This window comes from Hylobates moloch, unplaced genomic scaffold (assembly GCF_009828535.3).
Source record: "Hylobates moloch isolate HMO894 unplaced genomic scaffold, HMol_V3 SCAFFOLD_1, whole genome shotgun sequence".
Lineage (NCBI taxonomy): Eukaryota > Metazoa > Chordata > Mammalia > Primates > Hylobatidae > Hylobates > Hylobates moloch.
The window spans coordinates 235150893-235176237 of record NW_026652276.1 but is presented as its reverse complement, the minus strand read 5'-3'; the positions used below and the strand labels follow the sequence as shown (position 1 = coordinate 235176237).

At 44.6% G+C, this 25345-nt stretch overlaps 1 protein-coding gene across 3 annotated transcripts in view; it reads right to left on the bottom strand.

Annotated features, from left to right (window-relative positions):
* Positions 1-25345, bottom strand: part of DPP6 (dipeptidyl peptidase like 6) — a 1054804-nt gene that overhangs the window by 157084 nt on the left and 872375 nt on the right. For all 3 annotated transcript variants that reach the window (XM_032753183.2, XM_032762299.2, XM_032753182.2), the window contains exon 8: positions 13867-13987. In XM_032753183.2, coding sequence (XP_032609074.1) covers positions 13867-13987 — 121 coding nt within the window. The remainder of the gene's footprint in view (positions 1-13866; positions 13988-25345) is intronic.

The window sequence follows — 25345 nt, the reverse complement described above, 5'->3', positions numbered from 1 at the left end:
ACGTGCTCTCTTCTTCGGGTGTTTCTGAGGCTCAGGTGCCCATTTCCATCGACTGGATGGAGCTTGGCCTTGAGCTGAATGCACAGATATGCTGGGGACGGGCTAATCATAGTCCTGAGTGGACAGCATGCACAGGCTCTGCCCTTCCTGGGTTCTGCCAGGTTGCCTGGGCTCTGGGACTTGACTCAGGGTGCCCAGAATCATGAGCTTGTATGGCTGAAGATGATAGGTCTGCATGTCCAGTCTCCCACTCAGTGCAAGGATCACTTAAGATAACCCAGACAGAAGAGCATGACCTTCCCAGGACAGCCTCTGCCATTGCTGGAAGGTGGGAGAAGAGCAACTGACCTGAAATCTGACTCCTCGCATCGTCTTCCACTCAGTGGTCCTAATGCACAGAACGAGTGACAAAGGGTATGTCCTCTCCACGCCTGCAAGTGCAGGGAGCTCTGATGTGGAGGTGAGCTATCTTTGCATTCCCTTACACCTTCCCAAAGACAACCCATAGTAAAGAGAAAAGTTATGCCAATAATGCAAATTGTATACAAAGAAAAAAATGGGGAGTAAAGGAGACAGAAGGCTGATTCCTTTAGGGCAGATAGGTTTCACGTGGGGATGAGGAGAAAGTTTATCAGAATCATCTAATAAAGGTTCTCCCAGTATGCAAATGTCCTGTGTGTGGGGGTGACGAAGGGGGAGAGGAAGGGAACAAAAAGGCCAAGATACCCACGTGCCCGGCCCGCACCATTGCAACTGAGGAGCATTGCTCCCGTATGTTTACTAAGTAAAACCGAGAATTGTTAACTATTTCATTGTGAAGTTATCTGGCATGGACACAGACTTCATACCATCAATGTTGTGTGTTTATGGCACTGATATTTAAACACGAAAAGTGTTAGAGATGGAAAGGAGTTTAGCGTTATCTGGTCCACCCTAGTGATGCTTCCAGAACAAGAAAAAACAAGAAAAAGGAACTGAGGCCCGAAAAGGTTAGAATACAGGTTTAGTGAGCAAAAGAGCTAAGGCTGGTTCCAGCTTCCGTGTATCAAATGAAACTGTTTTAAGTACATGTTGTCTTGTTGCCTATCTTCCTTCTGGCATTTGCAGCTTGCATTTTAGTAGAACTGCATTAATAAAACTCTCAATAATAGGGCAAATGGTCTAATGTCCTTAGGTGACTTAAGAAGATAGGAAAAAAAAAAGAAATTAGAGTTCCCCAGGGTGTCAAATATTTCAACCTCAAATACATAAGTTTCATCAGGGTGCTATAACAAAAAGGTAAAAGTGTGTTTGTCCTAATCTCACAATGAATGCATAATTTGAAAGATAGAAAAATATAGCCACTGAACGTCCTAAGTTATTTGTCAAAATCTCTCAGGAGTAGGTCACTAATTGTAAGGACATTTCTCGAGACCAATGAGAATTCTTCCTATACCTTTAGAGAACATCTTCCCTTTAGATTTATTACTGATTTTTCACAAGACCAGCTAGATCATCTCTTCATGTTGAATTAAAATACTCAATAGCCTTCCTAAAACATTAACAAAGCCTCTACTGGATTTTCAAATGTAGATTCAGCTTTGGTTCTGAGAACCAGAGGTTTGCAGTTAACCTGTTTCAGTGCCACACAGCCATGCTGAAGCCGCCCTCACTGTCCTCTGGGACACTGGGGTTTCTCCCATGCAGTTTGAGGGTTGTGCATTGAGAACCGCATTCATCACTTTACAGGCTCCAAGGAGACACCAAGAAGGAAGGGAGCTTATTGCAAGGTGCCTTATTGCAAGGTGCATGTGACAATTACGAACCTTCTCATTGAAGAAATGATGAGGATTAATGGTTCTGATGGCTCTCCTTGGCTCCTATCATTTAAGTGTGAAATGATAGAGTTTGCAACAATAAAACGTTACACACCATAGCTCTTTCTTGGAATACGCTTCCCAAGTTGCCATATTGATGGTTCCATAGGGGGCATGACATTTCTATTTGCAGCTCATTCAAGAACATCGTTTGTGATCCGGGCAGACAATGCCTCTCCCACACTCCCACTCCCCCACAGCAGTGTCCCAACCAGATGGACCCCTGGCATCCCCTCAGCTGCCCTGGACAGCCGCCTGCTTTCTGAACCCGACTCTGACCTTCCCGTTGATTCTGAAAGATTCCCCAACATCCCTCTAGACAATTCCTCTTCTGCTTTGGGCACCAAACTTGAGGCCCACTGTTGGCAAGAAAGCTGCCCAGATGTGGGGTCTTTGGTCCTGCCTCCCAGACATGTCTGCCCTCCCCCTCTTCTGGACAATGGCTCCGTGCTACTTCCTGGAACCCTGGTGGGACCATATGAGGTGTTCTGGACAACGAGTCATGCGTAGAAGTGCCCGGGTCATTTCCAGGCCGAGTATTTATTCCCCAGCTTGTCTCCCTCCAGAACACTCCCGTTTCCACTAGTGTGGCTGCAATGCCTACAAGGACAGCTCCAGCAGCCTGGGACCTTGAGTGACCATGAGGGACAGAACCCCACCTCTTCATCATCCCTGATCAAGAGTGGGCTTGAGTAATCTCCGACAAGAAATACACTTTGCTGTTTTAAATTAGAGGCGGTGTTCCATTTGCTTTTGCTTGTTTTTTGCTACCCACAGCAGGACCTAGGCTGTCCCCACCAGCACATCTTCCTGCTAGCCTTGTTCTGATCAGGCTTACGTTTGAAGTTTATGGAAGGGAATGCTGGCTGCAAAGCCTAAGTTGTGGTCTCTGCTCTTAGCACTGAACTTCATAGAAAATTCTCAACCAAATGTCTAATATTTCCTCTTTCCAAAGCTCTTTTCATCAAGCAGGACCCCTAGCTGCTGTCTGAGGCTTCTGTTTAAATATTCCAAAAGCAGAATATTGTTCCTCCATCAGTGTGTACTACTGCCTCACTCCAACTTCTGCCAGATAATTTTTCATCCAAGAAACGTCGGAAGAATATTCCGGGATTGACTAGGATAACTCCCCCATCCCCACAGCTGAATGGTTTATTTATTTCCTAGTTTAAATTGCAATCTTGGCTGGAGAACTCCCAGGGCACAGATGTAATCAGATACAACATTAATTAAATAGCAACCGACTGGTCACCATGGCAATTAGGAGGGTAGTGGGAATCAGTACTAGAAACAAGGAGCCACGAAGAGGAAGATTTGGAGCAAGGAAGTCTCTGTCAAGTTTCTCTTGGGAGAAACCCATGGACTGGGAGAGCAGTCATCCCTTTTATCTCCTCTTTGCTGGGGGGCCCTGGAGATGCTGTACCTGGAGGTGTATAGGTCTGACCTTCCAGTCAAAAAATACCCCCTCCTTTTCCATGGTAAATTCTCTGTGCTGGGCACACAGACATCTGAGACTTTGCCATATCTGAGATCTCATCCAGCACAGCCAGCAGAATGGGAGAAGAAAGTTGATCTTCACCAGACACCTCACATGCACATGCTAATATACAACGAACGTGCTGGCAATTTCTTATGGTTCCACTGTAATATGCCTGTGCTTCCACAGAAGCGCTCTTGTTTAACTTTGCAATAATTCTTTGAGAAAGGTGCCTGAAGTTTTATCTTCCAGACCAGGAAACTGAGGGTCAGACAAGGTTTGTGGTTTGGTCACCAGGCAGCTGAATGGCTCACAGAGGGCTTAAATCGAGGTCTGTTGGGCTCTTAAATCTGTGCCACGAGACACACCTTTTACAGCACAGATGGTTCAAGCCTGGGGCATTGAGCAGACACATCTAGAGGATGCTCCACCCAGAACTTGAGTACGGACCCAAGCCTAATTTCATAGGCAAGAAATTAATGCAACTCATATGCAGCAGGAAAGTGCTTAGCAGCTTCAGGCAGGCTCCCTACTGGCTGTTTGTCCACAGAAAGGCCACTTAATAGTTTCCACAAGGGAAGAGTTGGCCCTCTGTGTCTAAAACTTCCACATCTCTAGGCCCTCCCACCAAATACAGATCAAAAATATTAAAGAAAAAAATAACAGTATGACCATAAAAATATTAAAAATAAAAAATACAGCATATCAACTATTTACATAGGCTTTGCATGGTGTTAGGTATTTATAAGTGATTTAGAGATGATTTAAAGTATCCCAGACGATGAGCATAGGTGATAGAAAATTTCACACAAGGATAAGCCATTTCACACAAGGAACTTGAGTAACCTCAGACTCTGGTATCTGATGGAGAGGGGTGGGTGCAGTGGGGTTCCTGGAACCAGTCTCCCGAGGATACAAAGGGACAACCATAGAGCTTTCTTCACAGGGTTCTCGAGAGATTACATAAGTTTATTTGTGTAAGGCCTGGCATGGAAGAAAGACTCACTGAAACTTAGATACTGCTATTCCTACTCTATTCATTCAGTATGTGAACTACGACTTAGCATGAATTTAGATGGTCTAGAGTCTGGTGAGCTATGATTCTGTGCCCCTGGGCTCCCAGTAAGACCATGTCCTTCTCAACGTCACTCCAGATTTTTCCTTTATCCTTGGGCATAAGAAGTGAAACTCATAATTAAAATGAGGTTAACAATTACTGTTGCTTTTTGTGAATCAGGTGTCTTTCTGCTGAGGGAAGTTTGTGGAAATGGAAATTCTGATGAGTGATCATGGAGAAACAATATGATTTCCTTGTGGAGGTTTCTAGAATATATGAGTTTCTCTCTGTGAATTAACGCATTCAAAAGTATTTTCTGAACATTTATTAAGTACTCAGAGATTCAGTGGTGTTATGGGAAACATACAATATAAAATACAGTTCTTGACTTCAAGTAACTAGACTTATTTGGAGAGGCAAAATTTGAAATAATTGGTTGTCATTACAAACAATCTTGATTCAGATGACAAGAGCTGGAAGATTTCAGACATGATGTCAGTAGCCTCATCTGTGAATGTGATGACTGGACAAATTGGGATTGGCTTACTATGGCTTTTAGGCCAAATCTGGCTTGCTGCCTCTTTTGTATGACCTGAGAGCTAAGAATTTGTTTTGTGTTTTTTAATAGCTGGTAAAAAAGAAGAATATTTAATGACATGTGAGAATTACATGAAATTCAAATTTCACTGTCCACAAATAAAGTTTATTGGAACACAGCCATGCTTATGGTGTATAGCTGCTGTTCTGCTATGACAACAAGCTTGAGCAGTGGCAATGAAGACCATGTGTCCTGCAAAACCCAGACTCTATTACCTGGCCATTTACGGAAACAGTTTACTGACTGCTGGACTCAATGACTGCTAACGTCCATTTCAGCTCCAACACTACCTCCTTCTGTGATTAGAGAATCAATAGCCATGTGATATTCTTTCAAGAAAACTCAGATGAACATAGGTAAGTGAGGGCATACACTTTGTGTTGTTACAGCAGAAAGATGGTGGTCTGCCCATGATCGCAGACACAGAGAGATGGTGCTGGTTAGGATGTGCTGGTGTTTCCTGGTGACCTACCTGGATTTAAAGTTTGGCACTGAGGCAGCCATGCTGCCATGATTGCTACGTTGAGAGCAGAGGATGGCAGGGGAGGGTCTGGTGGGACTCAGGGTCAAGTGAGGAACAGGTGCAGTTGGACCCAGGGGGCTAAGAGGGCCTTGGCAGCCAGCCTGACTTATCTGTGGCAATCACAGTCTATGTTATGCTCCTGACATTCTTATTTCCTGCCTTAGAACACTGTTTTCCTGTCGATCCTTGCAGAAATCTAGAAATCCAGAAATCTCTCACAGGTTCAGAGAAGCACAGAAGGAATGGACCTCTTAGGCCATCTCAGCCATTTTCTGGTCAGAGCCGACTGAGCTTCTACCAAACAGCCTCTTGGCTTTTCCTCCTTGTCTCTCTACAAGGTAAAATTAATATGTTCTTCAGGTCAAGATCATTAATACTTTACAGAGTTGGAGACTAGGGCTAGACAAGGAAAATACTTATTTCAGTTCCATTAAATACCCAAAGCATTCAGACCCCTGCTCAGAATGATTGCTATTTGATTGAGCCAGCACTCCATTGCACAGTTCCTCATAGGTCTGATAGCTTCGCCAGACACTGACTACATTTTAGATATTTTCATCATTACTTTTACTTTCATATCCTCCCTTAGAAGTCATAGATGAAGTGGAATATAATTTTTTTAAGTGCTCAATTTCTGTAAGAGATCACGAGGCATAATTTTTACCAAGTCACAAGAACTTTGGGGCTCATAAGGAAAACAGCTGTCTCTCTGTCAGGCATCAGTGGCAACTAAGGGTGTGATTTCAGCTTGGAGAATCTAAACGTGGACAGAAAGCTCTTCAAGAGGTGTTCAACATGGTATCAATAGCATTTCTAGGATGATTGGGAACTCATAGTGCATTTTCTATGTGAACATACTATAGATAATATTTTATGAGTGAATAGAGCTTCAGAGTTTTCAACACTGATAGGTATCATTAATAACACATTAATGCTTCCGATTCCTGACATTGCAGATGAAATAGTTGAGCAGGTGCCTCTTATTTTACCGAGTTTGGGAAATTACAAGGTAAAGCAACAGTAGTTGTACCACCAATACGTAGAGGTTACCAGTGCCAGGCACTATTCTAAGAGCTCTATGTGTATTAGCTTATTTTAATTTCCTCTGTGACCTTATGGAGTGTATACTGCTGTTATCTTTGTTTTGCAGACAAGGCAGCAGAGACACAAAGAGGTCAAATATTCATCCAAGTTCATACAGCTTTTACGTGGTGAAGCTTTTGTTTAAACACAGGCACCATCACTACAAAGACTCTGCCCTGCTCTTCCACAAAGGAGCTTTGTCAAGCTAATCACAAGCTTCTGCCAACTTACTGAGAGTGATGTCCTTGTCGAACCAAACATTTCCCATCACGCAAATAAGAGATGTAATCAATAAGAGGTCCAAATAACAATAAACCTATGGTTTACATAGTAATGTACATATTTGAACATCATTCCAATTCCCATTGTACTGCCTGCTCCATAACTTATTTAAAAAATATCAGTATGGTCACTATGATGTAGGATGGGTGTAAAAATCCACTTTGATCTACTACCTGGGAGCAGCTTGCTAGCCGTTGAAGTGCCCTAGCCAGGTGCTTCAGAGGCAGTTAATATTTGCAGAACCCAATCAAGAATCTACACTCCAGGGGGCTTCTGTAAGCACCTCAAATATCAGTCTCCAAATGTATGTCAGGGAGTTTTAAAAACAGCATAAGAGGTTGGGCTCAGTGGCAGGTTCCTATAGTCCCAGCTGCTCAGGAGGCTAAGCCAGGAGCCCAGAAGTTCGAAGCCAGCCTGGGCAACATAGTGAGACCCTGTCTCTAAAGAAAAGTAACAAAAGTGCCATTGATTTCTAATGGTTCCAGCATATTGCTTTCTTAGATAAAAAGATGGTGTGCTAGATTTTCTTTATCTGCATCTAACCGTCCAAGGCTGCTGCTATTCACTGAAGACTGTACCAGTTATTGATGGTCACAACTGGCTCTGGTCCATTCACAGCACGCAGGAAACAGGTACTCAGCACACTGGGTATCAACGTGACACAAGGCACACAAAGTGTACAACATATCTAACATGTCATGAATGTAAATTAAAGCCAATATGCAAGTTTCACGTGAAGTGTTACTTAAGTTTGTTCTGCTTTCATGGGATTTAGAGAGTTTATAGGAATCTGGATGAACAAAGAGTTCCCTTTTCTTTTGGTGAATGTGCCTCCTGTGGAAAACAGACCCTGCAAACCATTCCATGATCCCCAGGAGGGCTTTAGTTTTAAAAATGTGTTTTCTTCCATGAAAGTGTGAAAATCCACTTTGATCTACTACACTGTACTACTACTCCTACACACTCTCCACCTCCTTGAATACTCAAGACAATAAAGCATGGAATTGCACCACCCCCCAAATTCATTAACTCAAATTTATCTGCCTGGGGCCCACTTGACCTTTTGCTGGTACCTCTTGGAGCACTTCATTGGAACAGAAAACTATTAGGTCATGAGTGCTGACTCTTTAAAGATGCTTTGAGAAACTATAAAGAAGTGCAAAGCAGGCCTTGCCTCATGCTGGTCTTGCAATCCTTGGACATGAGCAGGACACACAGATGGAAGGTAATGGTCACACCACCAGGGTTTGGCGCTCATCCAGCAGGACTGAGGGCCCTAGCTTAGGAAAGGCTCTGCTCCTTGTACAGTGGGCCTCACTACATCGCAAACGAGAGCATTCTGAGTTCCAACTCAACAGGTGCTAAACCCCTCTCTAGCAGCAGCAGTTCTGGAAGGAGGTCCTTTCTGGCCAGACTAGCCACATCCCCACCTCCTCCATGCTGGCCACCCGGTGAAGGTGGCAGTTAGTGTGGGACAGTGGAGACAGTCTCTCTTGGGGGCTCCCAGGTAGGTGGAACCAGGATGGTGGCACCCTGGGGACTGTGGCAAGGGCTGTGACCAGGAGGAGGGGACCTCAGGAGTCAGGGCAGGGCTGCAGAAAATGGGGAGGGCGGTGGACTGGGCAGGGTGGAGCAGAAGTCAGTATTGTTGGCAGGAGACTTCCCATCAGCTATTCCTTGTCAGGGGCTGCCTGACTGCATGGGTCCTTGAACCATGCAAGGGGAACTAGTGCCAGGGGCAGCTTTGAGAGTCTCATCTAACATGATTCCTGCTGACGTGCACGGGGAAATGCTTCCATGCCAAACTGGGTCTCTTGATCTGATCACATTTTTCAAGTACCTTTATGTTCTGGATTAGTTAAGGAAAATCCAGCCCTGGAATTTCATCCATGCCAAACCAGATATGAAATAAATACCCTTTGGGCACTTTTCTCACTTTCCCTGCCATCCCAGGCTGATAACTCCAGGCTGAGCTCTATAAATATCTTCTGGAGTTCATCATCCCTCACTCTACCTCCACTGCCCTTTGAGGGGATAAGATCTTTTATATACATAAGGAAAGATGTTGTCCTCCAATGATGCTAACATGTTCCAGCTTTCCACAGGGCTGTGAGTCATTCCATGATAATGGCATATCACTGAATAATTATATGTATTTTGGATATGCATATAAATATGACTGCTTTGGTAACAGAAGTATGGATGACTCATTGTTTAGCTGAAATATTTAATAACTTAAAGTCATTATTAGCAAATTATTGGCCAAAAATTCTGTGCTGTCCCACTATAGCTCATGCATATGATGATAACGAAGGTGATTGAGACCATCCTGGCTAACACGATGAAACCCCACCTCTACTAAAAATACAAAAAAAAATTAGCCGGGCGTGGTGGCGGGCGCCTGTAGTCCCAGCTATTCAGGAGGCTGAGGCAGGAGAATGGTGTGACCCTGGGAGGCTGAGCTTGCAGTGAGCCAAGATCGCGCCACTACACTCCAGTCTGGGTGACAGAGCGAGGCTCCATCTCAAAAAAAAAAAACACAAAAAAACAAAATAAAACAAAAGAAGAGTAATTTATAAACAAAGAGTGGCAACTAGAAACACAATCAACCCTGTAATGGCAGTAACAAAGAACTTTCATCAAAACTTGGAAAATTCCAACTATTTTGCCCATATGCCTACATACTAGGAACTTTGCGAAATTACTGAGCCTTGCATCAAAGTGCAAATTCTTAACAGAACACTCACTCACAGGCCTCAAAATCTTCATTTTCAGTAACATCTTATGTTTAGTTTATGAATAAACAAACTTTAATAAACTTTAAAAAGTTGTAGGACTCTATTAAGCTGTCTTTAGTTTTTATTAAAATCAAAATTCTATGTAATTTTATGAAATTTTCCCAGAAGAATAAAATGAAGATATGCATTTTGCTTATCAAAATCACTTTGTGGCCACCATGAGCCAAAGGACTCTCTTTAGAGAATCAGCAAGACAGACACACTGAGTTCACAGCCAGTGCTAAGTTCACAGCCAGTGATGAGTTCACAGCCAGTGCTGAGTTCCAGCCAGTGTTGAGCTCACATTCTGGCATGTGGGCAACTGCTTCAGTAAACTGGAGCTTTTCCCACTTCGTGTGTTTAAAGCTTAGGTCAAGGGATGGAGACTCCCAGAAGCTTCTATGGCTGCCTACCTCTTCTCTTCCTCAGTCTCCAATATTTTACAATGTTTAGTATGTTTAAGATCCTTTCTGGGAAACAAAACAATAAGGCATTTTTCTGCTGACAAGCTATGGACTGCAGTGGCTGTTTCCCACATACACAGCTTATCTTCTTAGAACTAACATCTCCAAGCAAATGAGCCCCTCTGCAAATGCTTTAGGGTATTTTCATTCTAATCTCCCCTCATCCCTGAACTTTTTTTTTTTTTTTTGAGATGGAGTCTTGCTCTGTCACCCAGGCTGGAGCTCTGCCTGCCAGGTTCACGCCATTCTCCTGCCTCAGCCTCTCCGAGTAGCTGGGACTACAGGCGCCCGCCACTACGCCCGGCTAATTTTTTTGTATTTTTAGTAGAGACGGGGTTTCACCGTGGTCTCGATCTCCTGACCTCGTGATCTGCCCGCCTCGGCCTCCCAAAGTGCTGGGATTACAAGCATGAGCCACCGCGCCTGGCCCTGATCCCTGAACTTTTTTAAAGGAAGAGTTTGGAATTGAAACAGTTAAGTCACAGAGTAGGCAAAAGTGATCATCAAAGTTTACTTTCCCATTATTAAAAAAGGAAGCAAGATTCCCCAGGGCTCCTGTGCTCCCAGCCTCAGAAATCTAAGCATCAGCATATAAACCTTCCAGGGAACAACACTAAGTAGATTAAGCTGCCACATCAACTGTGATTGATTTAAAATATTTAGGGCTCTGTTATCACATCAACACAATTTCGTGTAAATGCCTTGAAGAAAAAAGTCCTTTCAATGGATTTGCTAAAGCAAAAGCTTAATGTGAATGGCAAAGCAATGAACTTTTTATTTTATTAAGAAGATACTAAAAAAGATATTTTAAATCTCCTGGTTATGGATTTTTTAGGGAGATTAGTCCCAGAGAATGCCTATGCTCTTGCAGCCAAAATTCTAGGGGCCCTTTCTCTTAGGGGCGGGGGACACACCTTGGGGTCATTATTATTTGCACTGATCTCTCTTGAATTTTCAGGTCAGATAATTTCTGCCCTGTGGCAGAATGACCACTTTGGTAACATTGCCTTGATACCTATGCCTTTTATTTCTTTTTAAACATCTTTTTTCCTTTGTGATAAAAATACTACTAACAAATAATTACAATAATAGTAATAACTACATAATTATTGTTATTTTTATTGTTATAAGAAACAACAGCAGCAACTGTCCCTTACTGACCATGTCGTGTGCTGCAGGCATTCCACTCAAAGTCTCACACAGTCCTCAGAAAGTATAGTGTTTGGGGCATTCTTCCCATGTACAGATGAACATATTAAAGTCCATGGAGTGGAAGACCCTTGTCATGTCCCGTGACTAGGCCAGGTCTCCTCCCTGGGTCCCTGCAGCTCCACAGCCTTACTTTGAACCACTCATGTTCTGATCTCCAGCCCCCGGGTTCCCTTCCCTATCCAGATATTGAGCCGATCACACACCCAAGCAAAAGAGCTGTTAGTGGGATCTCAGACGTCGGGGAGGAAACAGGACTCAGTCTTCTAGTTGCTCCTAGGTATAAGGCTTTTTTCTCCACACAAGGGCAGCACTCATGGGGCCTCAGAGTCCTCACTGTCAACAGTCTACTGAGTCCAGGGGGCAGGCAAGCCCCAGAGGCTCAGGGATTGCACCCTGGGCAGAGGTGCAGCCCCTCCGGAGTTTCCCTTTGTGCTGCTGTCTGTGCCTCTTCGGCGGAGCTGGGGACATCTCGGGGCACACCATTTCCAGGGCTGTTTCTCCACAGAACAGGCATAACTACAGCAGACTGTGTCCCCTCTTTCATTCCAGTGGCTTTTTCAGGTGTGGCCAAGGACTCATTTGACAATAAAATCTCAGGGCTGATTCTCCTGGTGTTCAGAAGGAAACTGGACTCTTCAGCATGCTCTGAGCACCGGCAGCCACATCGGAATAAACAGGGGGCTTCCAAGGTGACCACACAGGGAATGACAGCCTCATGTGGATGCTTGGGTTCCAGTATGTCTGTTAGAGAATGGGCTGCTTAGCCCCCAGGACCGCGGCAGTCTCTGGAAGACAGACTTAGGGAGAAAGCCCTTGGAAAGGGACTTGAAGGAATATTCTAGACGGATGGAAATGGTCTATGACTTGACTGGGGCTATATAGTATATACATTTGCCAAACTCATCAAACTGTCCTTATGATGTGCATTTTATTGTGTACAAATTATACCTCTATTTACAAAAATTAAAAATCAAGTCATAGAACTTTATGGCTTCAGAGAAATTATGCTAGGAGGTAACACTAAGCTTGCATATCCATCTGCTTTATAATTTATGATGCATAAAGCCACTAAAATGCAGAATGAGACATGCACAGCACTGGGAGAAAGTGATACTGGCTTAAGAAAGCACCCAGAATCTCCCTGACCCTCCCTTGACCCAGCCTAGCAGGGTGAGTTATTGCTGTGATCACACGGTCTCAGGCCAGGAGGCTGAGAAGAGCTTGGGTTGTTCATCAGCCCCATGCTGGAAAGCATACGCTTACTCTAGCCACATGTGGAATTCAAAAAAGATAATTATCCTGAACTTGAACAACGACTTTCCCCAATAAATATTTCTTACCTTGTGTAAACTTGGGCCAATTATTTAACCTCACCATGCCTCATCTGTGAAATAGAACCTTGTTATGACAGTACTATAAACTGAATGTCTGTGTCCCCACAAATTCGTATGTTGAAACCCAAATCCCCAAGGTGATGGGGTTAGGAGGTGGTGCCTTTGTAAGGTGATGAGGTCATGAGGGTGTTGCCCCTATGAATGGGATTCATGCCCTTATAAAGAGATAAAAAGATAAAAAGATTCATGCCCGTATAAAGAGATAAGAAGACCAGAGCTCTCTCTACTCTGCCAGGTGAGGACATAAGAAGACAGCCATGTGCAAGCGAGGAAGAGAGCCCTCACCAGACACTGGGTCTGCCAGCACCCTGATCTTGGACTTCCCAGGCTCCAGAGCTGTGAGAAATACATATTCATTGTTTAAGCTACCTAGTCTGTGGAATCTTGTTATATCTTGTTACAGCAGCCTGAACAAACTAAGACAGAGGGTGGAATGAAGTAACAGAAAACAAAGTGCTTCCAGCAGTGCCTGACAGCTAATAGCAATCAATACCTGGTTGTCATTGTTAGGATGAAGGGTCATAAGCATGGAGACAGGTTATCAAAGTTTAAGAAGAGAGGAATTTCCCCTCTGATTTCTAGTTATTTAATAATGTATACAGCATGGGTCTTCTGGTGACAAAGTCAAACCAGTGGTAGAAAATGTCCAGCAAGGTGGAGGCACTCTCAGCTGCAAGTCACTCTGATGATTTATTTGGAAAGATGCAACTCATTCTTTCTTTTCCAACTGTCCCCTTCCCAAGGCAAAACGAGGCACTTATGTCTTTGAGTGGGGTAGAGACATGTGCATTTGCAGTCCCTGAGCGTTCCCAGAAGTCACCTCCTGACATAATAAATCTCCCATTAACGGGCCTCCTGCCCTTCAGGGATGAATTGCAGGGCTCTGCAAAGCCCAAAGCCAGCACACCTGCCCCAGGTGAGTGCACAACACTGCAGGCCCCTGACAACAGCCTGATGCTGTTCCCTCGTGCTGATCAGCCTGATCCCAAAAGCTCCAACAAAATCTTTTAAATTTTGCAGAACCTCAAGAAACTGGAGTTTAATTTACAGTTAAAGTCAAAGAAAAAAGAAAAAGAACCCAACTCCAATGTAGCAGCCGCAGCAACCACAAATCTTCCTTTTTTCTCTCTGTGTGCATCTTACCTTCATACAGCCAGTCACTGAGGCCATTGTAAATCACACCTTCCTTCCCAGTGGAGACCACACGGATGGCCTGTTTCCCGACATGTGCACAGTAGTAGATATTGTTTTCAAAAATAAATATCTAATTTGGAAAGAGAAAAAAGCATAGTATTAAGCAAGGAAGTGGTTATAAATAGGCTGTTCTTAAAAAATCTGAAATCATCAACCCGGTTTTCATTTTCCTGTTGTATTTATTAGAACAAAGGCAGTCTCAAAATTCTTGGAGGTCTACCCACCTCCAACAGAATATACCTGTAAGGATTAATCAGAGGCTGAAATTCCACATTCTTCACCTAGTGTTATCACTTACCATGACCGGACAATTTGTGGTCTGATACTTCTAGCTACTTAAAATCTGATATGGCTTGGATTTGTGTCCCTGTCCAAATCTCATGTCGAATTGTAATCCCCAATGTTGGAGGCTGAGCCTGGTAGGAGTTGACTGGATCGTGGGGGCAGATTTCTCCCTTGCTGTTCTCATGATAGTGAGGGAGTTCTCACAAGATTTGGTTGTTTAAAAGTGTGTAGCTCCTCCCACTGTGCTCTCTTCCTCCTCCTCCAGCCACGTAAGTTGTGCTTGCTTCCCTTCCTTCACCTTCTGCCGTGATTGAAAGTTTCCTGTGACCTCCCCAACCATGCCTTCTATATAGCCTGCAGAATCATGAGTCAATTAAACCTCTTTTTAAAATAAATTACCCAGTCTCAGGTAGTTCTTTATAGCAATGTGAGAATAAACTAATACAGAAAATTGGTACTGAGAATGGGCCATTCTTACAAAGATAACTGAAAATGTGGAAGTGACTCTGGAACTTGGTAATAGGCAGAGGTTGGAACAGGTTGGAGGACTCAGACGAAGACAGAAAGATGAGGGAAAGTTTTAAACTTCCTAGAGAATTGTTGGATGATTGTGACCAAAATGCTGATAGTGATGTAGACAATGAAGTCCAGACTGAGGCAGTCTCAGATGGAGATAAGGAACTTACTGAGAATGGCAGCCAAGGTCACTTTTGTTATGCATGAGTAAATAGATGATTGGAAACTGGAATTTATATTTAAAAAGGGAGGCCGAGCATAGAAGTTTGGAAAATTTGCAGCCTGACTATATGGTAGGAGAGAAAAACTCATTTTCTAGGGAGGAATTCAAGCCTGCTACAGAAATTTGCATAAGTAAAAAGGAACCAAATGTTAATCACCAAGACATTAAGGAAAATGCCTGCAAGGCATTTCAGAGACCTTTGAGGCAGCCCCTCCCATCACAGGCCTGGAGGCCTGGGAGGAAAGAATGGTTTCATGGGTCGGGCTCAGGGCCCCACTTCTCTGTGCAGCCTTGGTGCCCTGCATCGCACCCACACCAGCTCCAGCCATGGCTAAAAGAGGCCAAGGTACAGCTCAGGCTGTTGCTTCAGAGGGTGTAAGCCCCAAGTCTTGGTGACTTCCACTTGGTATTATGCCTGTGGGTGTGCAGAGCGTGAGAGTTGAGGCTTGGGAGCCTCCACCTAGATTTCAGTATGTATGAAATGCCTGGATGTCCAGACAGAAGTCTGTTGCAGGGTGAAGCCCTCATGGAGATCCTCTACTGGATCAGTGCAGAAGGGAAATGTGGGGTTGGAGCCTTCACACAGAGACCCCACTGGGGCACTGCCTAGTGGAGCTGTGAGAAGACGGCCACTGTCTTCCAGACCCTAGAATGGTAGATCCACTGACAGCTTGCAGCATGCGTCTGGAAAAGCCCCAGGCACTCAATGCCACCCTGTGAAAGCAGCCAAGGAAGCTGAACCCTGCAGAGCTACAGGGCAGAGTGGCCCAAGATCATGGGAGACCACTGTTGTATCAGTGTGCACTGGATATGAGTCATTGGGTCAATGGAGATCATTTTGGAGTTTTAAGATCTAATGACTGCCCTGCTGGGTTTCAGACTTGCATGTGGCCTCTAGCCCCTTTGTTTTGGCCAGTTTCTCCCATTTGGAATGGCAGCTTTTACCCAATGCCTGTGTCCCCATTGTATTTTGGAAGTAACTATCTTGCTTTTGATTTTACAGGCTTATAGGCAGAAAAGACTTGCCTTGCCGCAGATGAGACTTTGGACTTGGATTTTTGGGTTAATGCTGGAATGAGTTAAGACTTTGGGGGATTGTTGGGAAGGCATGATTTTATTTTAAAATATGAGAAGGACATGAGATCTGGGAGGGGATAGGAGTGGAATGATATGGTTTAGATTTGTGTCCCCACCCAAATCTCATGTCAAATTGTAATTCCCAATATTGGAGGTGAGGCCTGGTGGGAGGTGACTGGATCATGGGGATGGATTTCCCCCTTGCTCTTCTTGATAGTGAGTGAATTCTCATGAGATCTGGCTGTTTAAAAGTGTATAGCACCTCCCCCTTCACTCTCTTTCTCTTGCTCCCCCATGTAAGATGGGCCTGCTTCCCCTCTACAATGATTAAAAGTTTTCTGAGGCCTCTCCAGCCATGCTTCCTGTACAGCCAGCAGAACAGTGTGTCAATTAAGCCTCTTTTCTTTATAAATTATCCAGACTCAGGTAGTTCTTTATAGCAATGTAAGAATGGACTAATACAATATCAAATTGGATTATTTTTGCAGTCCATTTTTCCTAGCAATTAAGATTGATGGGCTGGGACACTGCAGATCTGAGTTTTATTCATTCAACAACATTCATTAAAAATTATGCAGTGGGCACCTACTCTGCAGTCACGGGGGATCACAGTGGTAAACAGGTGAGAACTCCAATGAGCCTTTATTCTACTTACAATCTGTAAAGAGGCTAGACTCTAAGCAGGACAATGGTCTGATAGAGAAGAATGTGGAGTTCTGGAAACACAAAACAGAGCTGCCTAACTCAGGCAAAGCGCAGGCAAGGCCTTCATCAGAAAGTTATTGAAAAAAATTTACTATTGTGATAAAGTATACATTACATACAATTTGGCATTTTAACCATTTTATGTGTCCAGTTAAGTGTATTCAGTATGCTCATATTTTTGTGCAACCATCACCACCATCCATCTCCAGAACCTTTCCCTCTTCCCAGACTGAAACTCTGTCCCCGTTAAATACTATTGTAACTCCCCATCCCTCCCCCAGCCCCTGGCACCCCTACTCTACTTCCTGTCTCTAGGGGTCTGACAACTCCAGGGACCTCATACAAGTGGAATCATACAGGAGGGGCAAGAGAGGATACTCAGAGGCCAGAAGCCAGCTCCTGGAGGGTCTGGAAGCCACACTAAGGTGTCCCAAAGGCAATGGGAAGCCCCTGACAGAGGTGTGAGTAGGAGGCAACATGTTTACATTCGAGTCTCCTGAAGATAAGTATGGAGGCAGGTGGTGTGGCAAAGACAAGGGAGCCAGGCCCCAAATGGGAGGAGCCTGTTGCTATCATCTGAGGAGCACTAACCACAGAGATGGAGGAGGACCAGCCATTGAGACTATGAGAAGAACCCATTGACCATGGGAAGTGACCTGAGGTCTGGGGTGAAGTTGTGGGATGAGGCAAAGTTGCTCTCAAACTGATCTCTTGGGCCACTGGGTGATAGAGAACCATCTGCAGAGTTGGGGTACACTGGAATATATCACAATTCTGACCTCGCGCAAGTCATCCCCTCTCTGGGGAGGAGGGGGAAATGGTCTATGTTGGTGGTCCTCAGATTTTGATGCATATTACATGGCCTGGGGAGCTTTTGAAAAACCTAATGCACAATCCACCAGCACAACCCAAAGTCAGAATCTCTAGGAATGGAATCCAGGCATCAGCGTTTTTAAGAAACATCCCAGGTGATTACAATATGCAGCCAAATTTGAGAACCTGTGGCCCAGGAACCACCTCATGTCTCCTGAAGCTCCTAAGCTATAAATTGTCCTACACAATATATTCTCTGGTGCATGGATCAATTCTGCCCTGGGTGTTCTGTCTCTAAAGTCTCTGCCCACATCCCTATGGGTACCTCACAACCTGATGCAGCCCAGGCTGCAAATACCCAGTGTCTATAGAAATTGGGCATGCAGACCAAGAGTGGGGATCAAACCAGCTGTTTTCTTTTAAGAAATTCTAGGAAAAACATATTGCAGTGTCATTTAAGAGACTATGGAGAGAAGGTATTTTGCATAATACAGGAAATGGCATGAATATGGAATGTTTTTTACTGAAAATACGAAAAAGGCAGTTTCCCCAGATTGTTCCCATGGAGGGATGAATCTGAAAGCAGTGGCAAGTATTCGTTTTCTGCTCAGCCCTCCTGGCTCTTCAAGGTTTCACTTCAGCCAGAAATGAGTTGGAAAACTTCCAGAAACAAGTATACATCCTAATTTAATCTGTTAAGAGTTTGCCTAAGGGTAAGATGTATTACTAAGTTTTACCTTTTTTTTTTTTTTAAATAAATGCGTTGTAAGTCTACAATGGATTTTTGAATCAAATCAGACCATAGCCAATTATTATTTTCAGTTAGTAAAGTTTGCTATGATGGATATTAAATCCTCTTTTTTTTTTTTGCTTTGATTTTATTTCTAATGGAAGGAAAATGAAAGAACAAGCTATAAAGAAGAGTGTATTTTGCTTGGAAGATCTTTCACATTTTCCTTTTTTTGAGAGAGAGGAGTCTTGCTCTGTCATCCAGGCTGGAGTGCAGTGGCTCAATCTCAGCTCACTGTAAACCTGTTTCCTGGGCTCAAGCCATCCTTCCACCAAGCCTCCCAAGCAGCTGGGACTACAGGTGCCAGCCACCACTCCTGGCTAAGTTTTGTATTTTTTGTAGATGGGGTTTTGCCATGTTGCCCAGGCTGGTCTCAAACCCCTGAGCTCAAGTGATCCACCCACCTCAGCCTCCCAAAGTGCTGGGATTACAGGCATAAGCCACTGTGCCTCACATTCTCCTTTTGATAATCAGATTAAGATATCTGAGGAAAAGATGATAGACGGCATCGAGTTCTGCCTGTGGTTTTGCGATGCTAACCCTCGGGAGGCTGAGAAATCCTGGGTGCTGAGATCAAATATCGGGGTGAGTGACTGAATTTTTACTTTTTATCCACCACGTGCGTGGCTGGCAGAGCGCTCAGGCTCCTCTGAGTTCCCGAGATTCTTGTTCCTAAAGGGGCTTGAAGCCTCCCTACGTGTGGCCTTCACTGTCTGGATTAGTCCATGCACCATCCCCAAGGCCTCACCCCACCCACCTGGAGCCACTCACAGCCGTGGGCCGCCCTCACTCAACTCCCTGCCTCCTGCTGCCGCCCCCAATTTATCTCATACATCACAGTCCAGATTCGTCTTTACTGAAACACGATTTTTCTCATGTATTTTTTAAAAATCTGAAATAACTTTCTGCTTACTTCAGAATAAAGTTTAAATCTCTAGTCTGCAACCCAAATCCCTCCAAAATCAAGACGTAACTTTCAGTCCTGCAGAAGTCATTGACGTCCCATGATGCACGGTTAGGGATGTCATTGGCCCTAAGGAGTTCCCATTCACAGCGGGAATCTGGATCTAACCAGCTCAGTGTTCTCCAGGCTACATGATGGTGTCTGCACCACATGCTGGGAGCACAGAGGATGTGCTGCATGGCCTGGGCCAGCTGCTGGACTGTTATGTGCCTCAGTTTCTCCATTTGTCAGCAGAGATAATAATAAAACCTCATCTTTTGTTGTTGTTGTTTTTGGAAGACAGGGTCTTTCTCTGTGTGCAGGCTGGAGTGCAGTGGTGTGATCATAGCTCACTGCAGCCTCAACCTCCTGGGCTCAAGCAATCCTCCTGCCTCAGCCTCCCAGGTAGCTGGGACCACAGGCACACACCACCACGGCCAGGTATATATATGTATATATATATATATATTTTTGGCAGAGATGGGGTCTTACTATGTTGCCTAGGCTGGTCTTGAACTCCTGGCCTCAAGTGATCCTCCTGCCTTGGCTTCACAAGCGTTGGGATTAGAGGTGTGAGCCACTGCGCATGGCCAATAGAATCTAATCTTAAATGGATGTGAAGAGCAAGTGAGTCAACCAACTCAAAGTATGTAAAACAGTGGCTGGCCTGAAGTAAATGCTCAATCACATCTGTTGCTGTTACTGTCTCCCTTATAAAAAATCCATTCTCTCTGAAGGGGTTAGAACAGGCTTCACAGGAGGTGTCATCTGAGCTAGAATGTTAAGGATTAATGCTTTTAATTATGATCAGGTCTAGCTTATCTGCTTCTTTTACTTTCTTTTATTTTTTATGCTTTTTGTGTCAGAGCTAAAAATCCATTCCCAAATCCAAGGTCATGAACATTTCCCTTATGCTTCTATGATTTTTACAGTTTTCACTTATATTTAGATCTTTGATCTATTTCGGGTAAAGTTTTGTATATGTTGGGCAGACACTTCTAAAATGCTTTATGAGCATTAACTCACTTAATCTTTAAAAATAACCCTATGGGGCAGGTACTATCATTCCTGCTTGTAGATGAAGACACAGGAGCACAGAGCTGTTAAGGAACTTGCCCAGCAGCTGGTGGGTCAGGGGTGCAGCTAGGATTGAAACCAGGTTGTATGAGGCAGTTAAATGCCTTGCCCAAGGTCAGCAGTTAACAGAAGAAGGAGCCAGGATTGGACCTTACGCAGCAGGTTCCAGAACTTGTGGTCTCATAATTACAGCACGTTGCAACTTGACAGCAACTTGCTAAATAAATGAAAGGTGTGATTTTTAACTAAAAATGCACCAGACCATAAACAACTTTGATCAGAATGCCACCTCTCACATTCTCTTCCTCACTCAGAAGGAAACTGATGTCAGAAGCTCACACTCATGAGACCCACACAGAAGAACCAGGTAGGGCAGGAAGGATGCCTGCCTGTCATTGTCACAGCATGTCTCCAGCAGACACGGCAGCTGCAGCAGCAGCGGGCCCCATTCTGCCCTCTCCTCGAGGCTTACTGGGGAAAGACCTCTTGCTGGGAGCTTTGTCGTCAGCTTCCCGGTGACCGCGGGCCCACACTGGCAGGAGGCCCTTCTCACTGAAAACCCATCAGTCAAGGACCCTGTCGGCTGGCTCAGCACTTGAATTCCATTCTGGTGAAGGGGCTGCCCACCCCTTTTTCAGGATAGCCTTCGCCCTGTGGGCACTCAGCCAGTACCTGCATCTGCGATGGATTCTGGGGCCTCAGTCCAACTGTGGCACTGGGGCCCTGCAGTGGGAGATGCTGTTGAAACACCCGAGCCCACTGTCCACTGGAATCCCTGTCCTGCTGCAGCCGGGGGTCCCTGCCATCCTGCAGCGGGGCATGTGCTCTCTGCTGTCAGACCTCAGTTCCTTCTTCCAGAAAACTTTTATACGGTAAATGCTCAGGTTTCCAAAACATACTGAGATGTAAATAAGGCCCAGGAGAATGACAACATCTGCTTTGTGGTCCTCACGTGGGACTATCCGGCCCCCACTAGTAAGCGATGGGGACACTTGCAGGCTTTTCCAGGACAGGCAAGGCCACTGTCCCCACTTCCTCCATGCTGCCCTGCCCTGGCGCCCCGCCTGGAAGCTCTGCCTGCTGGTGCCTCCTCTCCTGGGCACGGCACAGGTGTGTTCCCTCCTCAGTCCGCCGATTCACTCTTCTCCTCGCCCAAATGCTCTGTTTTCCTTGGCACCTATCCAGATCCTGCCCCCTTGTAAGTCTCCGCTCAGCTCCCAATCTTCTAGCAGGAAGCCTCAACAATCTCTGTCCGTCACAGACCTGTGCTTATGCTGTACTCCCTCCTCACCAACAGAACAGATCCTACAGGACGAGAGGTTCTGGGAAGCAGATGCAGGAGCTCAGGGAAGAGGATAAGGGAGATTGGACGTGCACACAGGATGAGGCCTGCTCTCCAGTCTGGTCCCTGGCACCCCCTGAAGCCCACAGACAGAGGCCTTCACGGTGATGCTGAAGCAATGTCCACTCAAGCACAAATGAGCTCTTTTCAGAGCGATGACAATCGGCGCAGCCTCGGAAGACTCCGTTTCCCATTTCTGCAGAACACTAGACCACCACGGCTGATGGGGGCAGTGACCTGCGGAGAAGAGCAGCGACTCCAGGCTAAGGGAGGCAGGGGAACTGCGTGCCGGGTGCCTGGCCTCCACGGAGGGCCCTGTCCAGTGCCTGCTGGAAGCCGACTGTGCAGACTCGACCCTTTCCAAATATTCAGTAGCCTCTGCAGACCTCACCAGGAGAGTGAGGTCTGTGTCAGGGCGGTGGGCAAAGTCCTCAGCAGAGTGAGTCACATGAATCATTCCCACTGTGTATCCACACTTGACACCCCAGGTTTCTCCTGTGGGATCATCTGGTCTTCTCCACTGACTAGATTTCAAATTTTATGAGAGCAGGGTCCACATGTCATTTTTCCTTTGTGTTCCAACCTTCCTTCCTTCCACCCCCATGGCCACATTACTTCGGTGTATCTTTAATTTCATGCAAACTTGAAGGATGGAAGTTTTGCTGGCATCCCAGCCCATACAGCGCACTTTGGAGCCCCCAGATCCCAGCAGAACATCATTGCCCTGGAGAGGCTGGGATGTAACAAAGACAAGCCCGGCATAGATAAGATCTGAGTGTAGGAAGCCCATCACTCACCAAACACGCCACCACAGTAGCCTCTGTACTTGAGTTTGAAGAACAAGAGAGAAGGAGTCTTAAGCGATGGGAGAAGGCTACCAAAAAAGAAAACATATGGAAAGTAGAATATCTGGAATTTTTGAAAGAGCAATGGGGTAAAACCTAGTAAGTCCCAAGATGTTCAAACACAAGAAGGGTGGTGCTTCTGAGCGGTGGGGGGATGAATCATTTCCTAGATGTGATTCAAAGGCAGAGAGTTAAAGATCTTAAAGAAGAGGAAGACTCACTGTGGGAGGCCGAGGCGGGTGGATCACCTGAGGTCAGAAGTTCGAGACCAGCCTGGCCAACACAGTGAAAACCTGTCTCTACTAAAAATACAAAATTTAGCCAGGCATGGTGGTGGGTGCTTGTAATCCCAGCTACTTGGGACATTGAGGCTGGAGAATCACTTGAATCTGGGAGGTGGAGGTTGCAGTGAACTGAGATCATGTCACTGCACTCCAGCCTGGGCAACAAGAGCAAAACTCAGTCTCAAAAAAAAAAAAAAAAAAAAAAAAAAAAAAAAAAAAAAAAGGAGGAGGAAGTCTAAAACCCAGGCAAGCCAGCTTTAAAGAGGACCTCACTGTGGATTCCACAGTGACTAAAGATGGTCGGGTGTGGGAGTAGAATAGAGACAAAAACTCAGAGCAAAGGGCTGAACTTTTAAAATTTTCATTTAGAAGTTTTATTCAAAGTAATCTTGATATGAAGAATGAAATTAGACCCGAATTTCTTACCACTTAAAAAAATCAACTCAAAATGGTTTAAAGACTTAGCCATAAGACCAAAATTATAAAACAACAAGAAGAAAGCACAGTGGAAATACTTCATGTCATTAGTCTGGGCAAGGATTTTATAGAAAAGAACTCAAAGGCACAGGCACAAACACAAAAATAGAAAAAGGTGATTACAGTAAACTAAAAAGCTTCACACAGCAAAAGAAACAATCGATAGAGTGAAGAGACAGCCTGCAGAATGGGAGGAAATATCTGCAAACGACGCATCTGATGAGGGGTTAGTATCCATAATACATAAGGAACTCAAACAACTCAATAGCAAAAACCAAATCATTTGATTAAAAAATGGGCAAAAGAACTGAATAGACATTTTCCAAAAGAAGACATACAGATAGCAAACAGGTCTAGGAAAAAATCTTCAACATCACTAATCATCAGAGAAATGCAGATGAAAACAACAGTGAGATACCATCTCACCCCCGTTAGAATGGCTGTTATCAGAAAGACAAAAATTAACAAATGCTGGGGAGGATATGGATAAGGGGGGCCTTTTATACACTGTTGGCGGGAATGTAAATTAGTACAACCATTATGGAAACCAGTATGGAGGTTCCTCAAAAAATGAAAAATAGAGCTACTATATGATCCAGCAACCATATGGTTTTATACTGGGTAGACATCCAAAGCAAATGATATCAGTAAGCTGAGATACGTGCACTTCCATGTTCACTGCAGCACTATTCACAATAGGCAAGACGTGGAATCACCCCAAGTGTCCATCGATGGATGAATGAATGTAGAAAATGTGGTATACATATACACAAGGAAATAGTATGTAGCCAAAGAAAAGAATGAAATCCTGTCATTTGCAGCAGCATGGATGAACCTAGAGGACACTAGGTTAAGTGAAATAAGTCAGGTACAAAAAGCCAAATATCACATAGTCTCACTCATATGTGGCAGCTAAAACATTGCTCTCATAGAAGTAGAGAGTAGAATGGTACTGGGAAAGGGTTGGGAAGGGTGTGTGTGTGTGTGTGTGTGTGTGTTTGTGTGCAGGTGGGTAATGGGGAGAGACTGGTCAATGTTACAATGAGGTAGAAGGAATAAGTCCTAGTATTCCATTACACAGTTGGGTGATAATGGGTAACAATAATATATTGTCTATTCAAAATATCTAGAAGAGAAGATTTTGGGTGTTCTCACCACAAATAATTGTTCGAGCTGATAATCTGCTAATTACTGTAATTTGATAATTACACATTGTATACATGTATTGAAACATCACACTCACCCGGGTGTGGTGGCTCACACCAGTAATCCCAGCACTTTGGGAGGCTGAGGCGGGCAGATCATGAGGTCAGGAGTTCAAGACCAGCCTGACCAACATGGAGAAACTCTGTCTCTACTAAAAATACAAAATTAGCTGTGCGTGGTGGTGCACGCCTGTAATCCCAGTTACTTGGGAGGCTGAGGCAGGAGAATCGCTTGAACCCGGGAGGCAGAGGTTGCAGTGAGCTGAGATCATTCCACTGCACTCCAGCCTGGGAAACAGAGCAAGACTCTGTCTCAAAAAACAGCAACAATAACAACAAACAAACAAACAAACAAAAATCATACTGTATCACATTAAATAGGTACAATTATTATGTGTAACCTAAAGAAAATAAAATTTTAAAAATGGCATAATATATTGAGCTATCTTGAAAACCAGTTTGGGCCATTTGGGAGAAAAAAAAACCCTGCTCTCTTTTTGAGTAAATTCTATGTCTGGAACCAACTAACCCATGCATCTGTTTACCTGACATTTGTTGATCATTAAAGATACCACATTTGATCAGGCATGCACCTGCTCTCCAACATCCAGGAGCAGCATATAATATAAGGGGGCAATAAATTATAGCTGGGGGTGAAGAGGGAAGGCTTTAGGGGAGGGGTGCATGGGGGAGAGTCAAAGGGAGAACTCTTCAGATGTCGGCATCCGTGTGTGGAAAGGCTCACAGATCTGATGCAGTTAGGGGACTATCAAGTATGTTGGAAGAGTTGTAAAATAGTAAGTGGGTAGGGATGCAGGGTGGTAAAAGACACAGCAAGAGTAGGGG